Source organism: Triticum dicoccoides, chromosome 4A (assembly GCF_002162155.2).
Source record: "Triticum dicoccoides isolate Atlit2015 ecotype Zavitan chromosome 4A, WEW_v2.0, whole genome shotgun sequence".
Lineage (NCBI taxonomy): Eukaryota > Viridiplantae > Streptophyta > Magnoliopsida > Poales > Poaceae > Triticum > Triticum dicoccoides.
The window spans coordinates 518099532-518110047 of record NC_041386.1 but is presented as its reverse complement, the minus strand read 5'-3'; the positions used below and the strand labels follow the sequence as shown (position 1 = coordinate 518110047).

The window sequence follows — 10516 nt, the reverse complement described above, 5'->3', positions numbered from 1 at the left end:
GCACTTTTGCCCTTCGGCGGAGCGATTCCGCCGGTGGAACTTCCCTCTTGGAGGGGGAATCGAAGCCATCGTCATCACCAATAATCCTTTCATCTTTGGGAGGGCAATCTTCATCAACATCTTCAACAACAATATCTCCTCTCAAACCCTAGTTCATTGTCGCTAGGTGATCCACGGACATCGTTGTAATTTTTGTACTATCATGATTAAAGATGAATAGATTGGAGGTTTCTCAAAAAAGTCAGATGTGTGGTGCGCATAAACGTCTTGTACCCTAGAAAATGTTGTGCAAATATTAGACAGGCTTGTCCCTCTTAGTCACACCAAGGCCATTTAAAAAGAGAAGTGAAAACGACATCAGACCATCAATAGGACTGAAAGCTACAAGCAAGTGATGGTCTGATTACTTAACACGGCGTCTCTCCGTGTTAGTTTACGCGACATGATAGCAACTCAAGTCTCGGCTCAAAGTCTTTTGGTCGTTGGTCTCCATTTTTAGGTGAAGAAAATGCAAGGAAAATTATCCACTAGTCCACACGGAATTAAAACCAGAGTCCAATACATATATACTGTACCTTTACTCCTTTAGCATCTTACACACAAATTTTCATGTTTGACGTAAAAACAAATTAGTATACAATGGAAGTATGTCAAACTCAATATAAATCACAATGTGTGTATTTTTGTATGTATACGGCGTAGGGTTTGCCTGAATTTTCAGGCAGATTGAATATCCAGCGAATGTCAGATTTTCGGATATGACAATTGGAATCTTTTTAATGATAAATTATGTTAGCTGAGGATGGCAAGTTTAGTTGATGCATAGCAAATCCTCATCAGTTCAATTTTTTTTATTTTTTGCCAGAAAATTATCGTGTTCATCAACTAAATTTGCCATCTGCGCGGCAATATAAATTTCCAGGAAAAACGTATTTGCCATGCCTAAAACTCTGATATCATATTGTTAACATTCCTGAAAAAAGAATCTCCCTTTTTCTAGCCAATAAATAAATAAAATTAAAAACAAGAGAGAGATAAATGAGTAACCGGGCAGAAGGTTCGACGGAGGCATGGAGCGCGTTCTCCTTCCGCCCACTATAAATACCCCCTCGCGGTCCGCGTTTCCGCTTCCAACCAAAAAACTAGCGCGACAGCTGTTCACACTGCTGACTGCTCCACCCTCGAGCGATCCGTCCGTCCGCCGCCGCCACCTTCCTCCCTCCCCTCCCGCCATGGCGGCCGCCAGGTGGTCCCCGGCCGCCTTCCTCGCACTCCTCCTCCTCCTGCTCCCGTTCGCGCCCAGCCCAGCACGCGCCGCGACGCCGGGGAAGTCCCCGTCGTCCTCGTCCACCGCCGTGTTCCAGCTCCAGGGTGCCGTCTATCCCATCGGGTACGCGGTCTCCTCCCCCCTGCCCTGATCAGATTGGGTTGGTTCTCAGGATATCCCCGGGTTCTGTTCTGTGCGCGCAGAACAGATACGCAGATCTTTGGGGTTTATTTGCAGCTTTGGTTGGTTGGTTTCTGACGAATGCAGAGTCGTCGATCGTCGTCTGCGTGGCTCTGCCGGCGTTGATGTTAATCCCGTCCAAGTAGCCGGCACAAAGTCCAAGAATCCTATTTGACTTTTGCTCCATGAACTGACTTTTTTCTGTCTATCTATTTATTTACTTTTTGTTCTGAAGATAGGGATCCACTGAACTGTTTTCTGTTTGCATCCTCTGTTTATTTTCTCATCAGTTCTTTCAGGATTTGTTTGTTCAGAAATTTTCTGTGCCGTTTCTGCAGGCATTATCATGTCACCATGAATATTGGGGACCCGGCCAAGCCTTACTTCCTGGACGTCGACACCGGCAGCGACCTCAGCTGGCTGCAATGCGACGCCCCCTGCCAAAGCTGCAACAAGGTGCACTACGCCTCAATGTTATATCTTACGTACCTAATTGCTTGAGTTGCACGGAGAATTCAACTCCAGTATTCAAGTTCATAGCTTTTCTTTCTGCCACTAGATTTAGTTCAAGAATTGGTCTCTCTTCTGTGTTAAGATTGTGATCTTTTCCGTCAAAACATAATAATATTGTGATATTTTTTTGCTTGGTTTGCATCAAAGTCACTGATTATCCTAATCCACTACTGGCTTAATTCTAGTCCCAGATTTGATGTGGAATGCAGGCCTTGTTTTTTTTTTCCATTCCACAAGGTTTTGTGATTGATTTTCTTCCTGATTGTTGTTGTAGGTGCCACACCCATGGTACAAGCCAACAAAGAACAAGATTGTTCCCTGTGCAGCTTCGCTCTGCACTAGTTTGAGCCCTAACAAGAAATGCGCCGTACCACAGCAATGTGATTACCAGATCAAGTACACGGACAAGGCAACTTCACTCGGCGTGCTCATCGCTGACAACTTCACACTGTCCCTGAGGAATTCATCCACTGTCCGTGCCAACCTCACCTTTGGGTAATAATATATGCCAATTTATGTTACATTGCCTCGTTATTGGTGTTTTAGTTCCGTTCTTGATGTTTTATTGCTTCTCTTTTCAGCTGTGGATATGATCAGCAAGTGGGAAAGAATGGCGCAGTGCAGGCGGCGACGGACGGCTTGCTTGCGCTTGGGAAAGGATCAGTTAGCCTGCTCTCGCAGCTCAAGCAGCAAGGGATTACCAAGAATGTTCTTGGCCATTGCTTCAGCACGAATGGAGGAGGCTTCCTCTTCTTCGGGGATGATATCGTACCCACCTCGCGTGTAACTTGGGTTCCCATGGCTCGTACCACATATGGGTAAGAATGCATTGTTCTTAACATTTTGATAAAATGTGTTGCCAATTGCAAATCATGGATTTATTTTAGTCTAAGAATTAGGCTACATTGGTATTTGGTTGATTTCTTGATCACCAGTGACATGGCATGGACCTAATAAAATGGCCCTATTGCTGAAACAACATGACAACGTAAAAATTAATAAATTTGGAAGCTATCCTTATCTTTTTGTGCTTTGTAGCTACAGGAGGGTAAAAAAAATCATCAACTTCACATGACAACTCAGTGATAATGCTCGTGTACAGTTGATTGCAACCCTGTTGAATGTTTTCAGTCTATCATTGAGCAGTGTATTTCATATTAATATCAATAAACTACAATAATAATTCAGAAAAAGGGTAAAAACTTTAGCGTCTTAAAACATGTTAGCTCAGACTCTCTCTTTTTTGCTGGGAACTCAGACCACCTGAACTGAATGCCTGTACCTTATATAGGATTTGCATTCCGTGTCAACAGAAAGTTTTGTAAACTGTATAAGGTTTCAGTAAGACCTTTTGGCTTCACACGTTATACAATATTTTATTTTCAGGAATTACTACTCACCTGGCTCAGGAACACTGTACTTCGACCGACGCTCGCTAGGGGTGAAGCCAATGGAGGTGGTATTTGACAGCGGTAGTACCTACACCTACTTTGCGGCCCAACCATACCAAGCAACTGTTTCTGCGGTAGATTTCAAACACAGTTCATTTTAACTGCCATGAATTTGAAGAAAGAAACAGTTAATCAATCGGATACTTGTCTTGTAGCTCAAAGCTGGTCTCAGCAAGTCACTTAAAGAAGTCTCAGATGTCAGTCTGCCTCTTTGCTGGAAAGGGCAGAAGGTATTCAAATCTGTGTCAGAAGTCAAGAACGATTTCAAGTCACTGTTCTTGAGCTTTGGCAAGAATTCTGTCATGGAGATCCCTCCGGAAAACTACCTCATTGTCACTGTAAGCGTTCGATAACCCAACTTACAGTAATTTTACCAAACATTTTACTGAAAAAATGAAAGCTAAAATGTTCTCGTCTTTTTTGTGCCAGAAATATGGGAATGTGTGCTTAGGTATCCTTGATGGTACGGCTGCTAAACAGACATTCAACATAATTGGAGGTATAAATTCATACACACAGTACCCAGTTTCTAAAATTAGGATATCTGGGATCTTGTAATAATTGCAGTTGATCTTCTATTCTGTAGACATCACAATGCAGGATCAGATGATAATTTATGACAATGAGAAAGGGCAGCTTGGATGGATCCGTGGGTCATGCAGTAGAAGCTCTAAGTCTATTATGTCTAACTTTCCATGATCATTAATCAGATCCAAATCATTAACCTGTCCGTTCAAACACTGGCTGCACCTCAAGCACTATAGGGTGCCATCCAAATAAAAGTACTGTGTGTTGTAGTGTATTAACATGAGCCTGAGGAAAATGAGGCAGAAAGGAGAGGAGAAGAGCCATGCAGATGTAGGCAGATAAAGTTACTGATATGTATTCTCCTCCTGTTCATAATGAAATGAAGTCTATATTTTACCATCTCCTTTTACTTGCAGCTCTATCTTTCTATATGCAAGTATACGGTGCTTGCGTGCTTCAAATGTTGCAGAACTGAATGCTGCACATAGTGGACGACTTAAATAAATCATACCTGCACATACCGAGCTATATGGAGCTATCCTGCATTAACTGTTTATACTGAGGAATTGCACGTGCTGACATATACTACTTCTAACATTGAACGCAAATCATACCAAGAGTTGTGTTCTGATCACGCGGTCTCTTACAAGAAGAAAAAGAATAAGATGCAGGTTCAAATTTGCACAGATCACGGTTCAGCTGTTTCGAGTTTGAATAATGACAGAGAATATATATACTAAACTATCTGATGGCGCATGCTTAACATTGTAGACATTCCAACTGCTGGTATGAAAATTCCACTTCAAATGGGAGGTTCATTCAGTTGTAACCGTATACCGTAATAGCCTTGCCAGTTTCTCTAGGATATTACTAGCAATAGCTTGCTTAGCACATTTCTCTTTTAATAGCAAGACAAGATGCCCCCTCCGTTAAGTTTAACTATTATCAAATAGCTGTTGCTTTATTTTGCAATGTAGCACTGTATATCTTTATAATGTGAGCCAAACTGAGAGTAGAAAATGACAGAAAAGGGAGAATGTTTCTAAATACAATGAATTATTCGAGGTGAGATACAAGCCAGTTGCAACTATCTAACTGAATGCCGTTACTGTCACCCAAATAAAGTCTGTACTGTCTTAACATGCCTGGCCAAAATGAGGGATGAATAGAAACAAAGATGAGTGTGTAGAGACAAATGTAAGTTACTTGTATGCTCTTCCTGTTCATAATAAGACGGAATCCTTACTCTTGCATCCCATTTACTTGAATCTTTTAAAAATTGATACACAATATATCTGATTCTTGCATGCTTTTCAATTTTACTGAAAGAGTGTCATGCTTTTTAACGGACTCGGAACTGAATGTTCCACTGGATCAGGCAGGTAGCATTGTGAGTAGGTCTTGTCTAATCATATTTATCTTTTTATAGTATGATGCTTGCTTCTGTTAGAGTTATAATATAAGTCATGTATACCTTTGTATTTATCCCATTGTATAAAGGGTTTCCTGCATATGTTCCACACCTGTACATGTATATATATCGGCCTATGGCCTCATGGGAATACAAGTTGCATATTCCTAACATGGTATTAGAGCCTTAGGGTTTCTTTTTAGCACGCGCAACTCGTGCTCTCGATCCAATCTCCCGTCCACGCAGCCGCCGCCGTTCGTCTCTTGGCCGGCGCTGCTCTCCGGTGCCTTCACCACCGCAGGTCAACCCTGCTCTTGGGCCGTCGCAGCTCCCGTCAGCAGGTCCGCCCAAGCGATCCCGAGCGATCACCTTCCGGACGACCGCTTCATCCCCGCGCCCCGAGCCGACGGTGGACAAGGCTGCTCCAGATCCATCGATCCCGTCAGCAGCTCTCGTACGACCGCTTTCCATCGATCTACTTCCGGCCGAGCGCTCCAGATCCATCGAGGTGGCGCAGTTTGAGGGGTTCGAGGGCTCCACGATCTACTTCCCGGACGACCGCTTCGACAAGGCTGCAGTCTCGTTCCCAGCCGGCCCTAAGCGACGGGGCCCTGATCTCCTGCTCCCGCTGATCTCTGCCTAAAAAAATGTCTGCTGCATCGGGCTATGTTGCTGTCCCTCGCTGTCCGGTGATCTTCGATGGTACTAACTACACTGAGTTCACTGGCTTCATGCGCATTCACATGCGTGGCATCCGTCTCTGGGGTGTTCTTTCTGGCGAGATCTGTTGTCCGCCACGTCCGGTTCCTCCGGTGGCTCCTATTCCGCCGACTCCACCGGTTCTTCCTCCGGATGCTAATCAGGCCGCCAAGGATGCGGCTAAGCTTGCTGATGAGGCTGCTGATCGTGCTTATGATGAGAGGGTTTTGGCTTATGAGGAGGCTCTTCAGACGTATCATGGTGCTCTGTCTGTTTACACCCAGTGGCTTGATGATGATGCTCGTGCTGCAGTTGTTCTCACTGCTAGTGTTCTGCCTCAGTTTGCTTCTGAGTTTCTGGGTCTTCCTACTGTCTTTGAGATGTGGACCCGTCTTCGTCAGCGCTATCAGCCCTCTGGTGATGCCTTATACCTTTCTGTGGTCCGTCAGGAGCATGCTCTTCAGCAGGGTGACTCTACTGTTGATGACTTCTATGCACAGAGTTCTGCTATCTGGCGCCAGCTTGATTCTCTCCGCAGTGCTGGTTGTCGTACCTGCCCCTGTTGCCAGGCTGTCTAGGCCAATTTGGAGTTTCATCGCGTCTATGAGTTCCTGTCTCGGCTCCGTAAGGAGTTTGAGCCCCGGCGTGCTCAGTTGTTTGCTCGTGGCCATATTTCTCTCATGGAGGCGCTTTCTGAGATTCGTGCTGAGGAGACTCGCTTACGTGGTGCTGGTTTGCTGGAGGTTCCCTCTATGCTCGCTACTCGTGCTCCTACGCCACCTGCTGCACCGACCCCTTCTCGCTCGAGTGCTCCGCCGCTCTTGCCCACTCCTTCTGGAGGCTCAGGTCGCCCCGTCCACATTGCGACTATTGCAACAATGATGGTCATCTTGAGTCTCAGTGCTACACGAAGAAGAAACACCTGCGCAAGGCGCGATCATCATCTTCAGGGACTTCGTCATCTACCTCGACAGCTTCAGCCATTGCTTTGACTGACCAGGATATTCTGAGACTTAAGCGTCTGCTCGAGGCTTCAGGTTCTTCCTCGACGGGTACTACTGGTTCTGTGACTGATGCTTCCCGCACTGAGCAATCACCCTCTACACAGTCAGGTACATCCCCATGGGTTCTGGACTCTGGAGCTTCTTTTCATATGTCTTCTCATTCTTCCACTTTGTCCTCTCTTCGATCACTGGATTCTCCTGTTCATGTCTTCACTGCTGATGGTACTCCACTTTCTGTTGCTAGTAGAGGCAATCTTACCACTCCTTCTTATTCTATTCCTGATGTTGCTCATGTTCCTCGACTTACCATGAATCTGTTTTCTGCTGGTCAACTTACTGATTCTGGTTGTCGCGTCATCCTTGACGTTGACTCTTGTTCTGTCCAGGACCATCGCACGCACACTCTGGTTGGGGCTGGCCCTCGCCGCTGTGATTCTCAGGGTCTTTGGGAGTTGGACTGGCTTCATGTTCCTTCCGCTGCCACCACCATTGTCAGTTCTTCCGCTTCTGTCGCCTCCATTACTGGTTCCTTCCAGCAGTGGCATCATCAACTTGGTCATCTGTGTCGTTCTCGGTTGTCTTCTTTAGTTCGTCGAGGTCTTCTGGGGTCTGTCTCAGGAGATGTCTCTTTAGAGTGTCAGGGTTGTCGTCTTGGCAAGCAGATTCAGTTACCATATTCACATAGTGAGTCGGTGTCCAAGCGTCCTTTCGATTTAGTCCATTCTGATGTATGGGGTCCGGCCCCTTTCGCTTCGAAAGGTGGTCATAAATACTATATTATTTTCATAGATGATTTCTCTCGTTACACATGGCTTTATTTCATGACTTCTCGTTCTGAGGTGTTGTCTATTTATAAGCATTTTGCTGCCATGGTTCATACTCAGTTCTCTTCACCCATTCGTGTTTTTCGTGCTGACTCCGCTGGCGGGTATATCTCTAAGATGTTGCGTGGTGTTCTTGCTGAGCAAGGGACTCTCTCTCAATTCCCTTGTCCTGGTGCTCATGCTCAGAATGGTGAGGCTGAGCAAAAGCATCGACATCTTCTTGAGACGGCTCCTGCCTCATTTTTGGGCTGAGGCCGTCTCCACATCCACCTATCTTATCAATATACAGCCTTCCGCTGCTCTACAGGGTGGTGTTCCTTTCAAGCGACTTTTTGATCGTTCTCCCGATTATTCGATGCTTTGCTCGTTTGGTTGTGTTTGCTATGTTCTTCTTGCCCCTCGCGAACGCACCAAACTGACCGCTCAGTCTGTTGAGTGTGTCTTCTTAGGCTACAGTGATGAGCATAAGGGCTATCGTTGTTGGGATCCTATCGATCGTCGGATGCGTATCTCTCGAGACGTGACTTTTGATGAGTCACGTCCCTTCTACCCACGCCCATCTTCCTCGAATTTTTTAGTGTAGGATATCTCTTTCCTCGCTTTTCCTGACTCACCTATCACCCCCGTCGAGCATCTACCTCTCCGTTCCACTTCCTCTCCTTCTCCACCTCTAGTTGATTTGCAGCCACCATCCTCCCCGGTCTCCTCGCCTAGCATGTCACCGGGTTCTCCACCTTCATCTCCGGTGACTTCCTCCCCGGTCTCCTCTCCCAGCATGTCACTGGATTCTACACCTTCATCTCCGGTGACTTCTTCGTCGCCACCCCCCGATTCTACCTTGACGATTCCTCCTTCTATTATTCCATCTTTTCCTCAGCATTACACTCGTCGTCCACGACCAGTCGATGCCTCTGTGGATGAGTCGTCATCTTCCTCTCAGCCTACTTATGGCTTGCGTTCTCGTCCTCGTCCGCCTGTTGATCGCTTTGGATTTCCCACCGCTGGTGCTGCTGTTCTTGAGCCGACTTCTTACCGTCAGGCTGTTGTTCATCCTGAATGGCAGTTTGCGATGGCAGAGGAGATTGCTGCTCTTGAACGCACTGGTACCTAGGATCTTGTTTCTCTTCCTCCCGGAGTCCGTCCGATCACTTGTAAGTGGGTCTACAAGGTTAAGACTCGCTCCGATGGTTCTCTTGAGCGTCACAAAGCTCGTCTTGTGGCTCGTGGTTTTCAGCAGGAGCACGGTCGTGATTATGACGAGACTTTTGCTCCTGTGGCCCATATGACCACTGTTCGTACACTTCTTGTCGTTGCCTCTGCACACCACTGGTCTATATCTCAGCTTGATGTTAAGAATGCCTTTCTTAACGGTGAGCTGCGTGAGGAGGTGTACATGCAGCCACCACCTGGGTATTCTGTTCCTGATGGCATGGTATGTCGTCTTCGTCGCTCTCTCTATGGCCTTAAGCAAGCCCCCCGCGCCTGGTTTGAGCGCTTTGCCTCTGTGATCACTGCTGCTGGTTTTTCAGCAAGTGCTCATGATCCAGCATTGTTTATTCACCTTTCTCCTCGTGGTCGGACTCTTCTTCTTCTCTATGTTGATGACTGAAGGAAATATGCCCTAGAGGCAATAATAAAGTTATTATTTATTTCCTTATATCATGATAAATGTTTATTATTCATGCTAGAATTGTATTAACCGGAAACATAATACATGTGTGAATACATAGACAAACAAAGTGTCACTAGTATGCCTTTACTTGACTAGCTCGTTAATCAAAGATAGTTATGTTTCCTAACCATGGACAAAGAGTTGTTATTTGATTAACGGGATCACATCATTAGGTGAATGATCTGATTAACATGACCCATTCCATTAGCTTAGCACCCGATTGTTTAGTATGTTGCTATTGCTTTCTTCATGACTTATACATGTTCCTATGACTATGAGATTATGCAACTCCCGTTTGCCGGAAGAACACTTTGTGTGCTACCAAACGTCACAACATAACTGGGTGATTATAAAGGTGCTCTACAGGTGTCTCCAAAGGTACATGTTGGGTTGGCGTATTTCGAGATTAGGATTTGTCACTCCGATTGTCGGAGAGGTATCTCTGGGCCCTCTCGGTAATGCACATCACATAAGCCTTGCAAGCATTGCAACTAATGAGTTAGTTGTGAGATGATGTATTACGAAACGAGTAAAGAGACTTGCCGGTAACGAGATTGAACTAGGTATTGAGATACCGATGATCGAATCTCGGGCAAGTAACATACCGATGACAAAGGGAAGAACGTATGTTGTTATGCGGTCTGACCGATAAAGATCTTCGTGGAATATGTAGGAACCAATATGAGCATCCAGGTTCCGCTATTGGTTATTGATCGGAGACGTGTCTCGGTCATGTCTACATTGTTCTCGAACCGTAGGGTCCGCACTCTTAACGTTACGATGACAGTTCCATTATGAGTTTATGTATTTTGATGTTCCGAAGCTTGTTCGGAGTCCCGGATGTGATCATGGACATGATGAGGAGTCTCGAAATGGTCGAGACATAAAGATGGATATATTGGAAGCCTATATTTGGATATCGGAATTGTTCCGGGTGAAATCGGGATTTTATCGGAGTACCGGGGGG

At 45.7% G+C, this 10516-nt stretch overlaps 1 protein-coding gene across 1 annotated transcript; it reads left to right on the top strand.

Moving 5' to 3' along the window:
• Nucleotides 1-1152: 1152 nt before the first annotated feature.
• On the top strand, nt 1153-4343 carry LOC119286496 (aspartic proteinase Asp1-like). Its single transcript, XM_037565878.1, has 8 exons — nt 1153-1390; nt 1786-1903; nt 2235-2455; nt 2542-2778; nt 3347-3485; nt 3567-3749; nt 3841-3910; nt 3998-4343. The coding sequence occupies exons 1-8, from the start codon at nt 1233-1235 to the stop codon at nt 4108-4110; spliced, it is 1239 nt and encodes a 412-aa protein (XP_037421775.1). The 5' UTR covers nt 1153-1232; the 3' UTR covers nt 4111-4343.
• Nucleotides 4344-10516: the final 6173 nt, after the last annotated feature.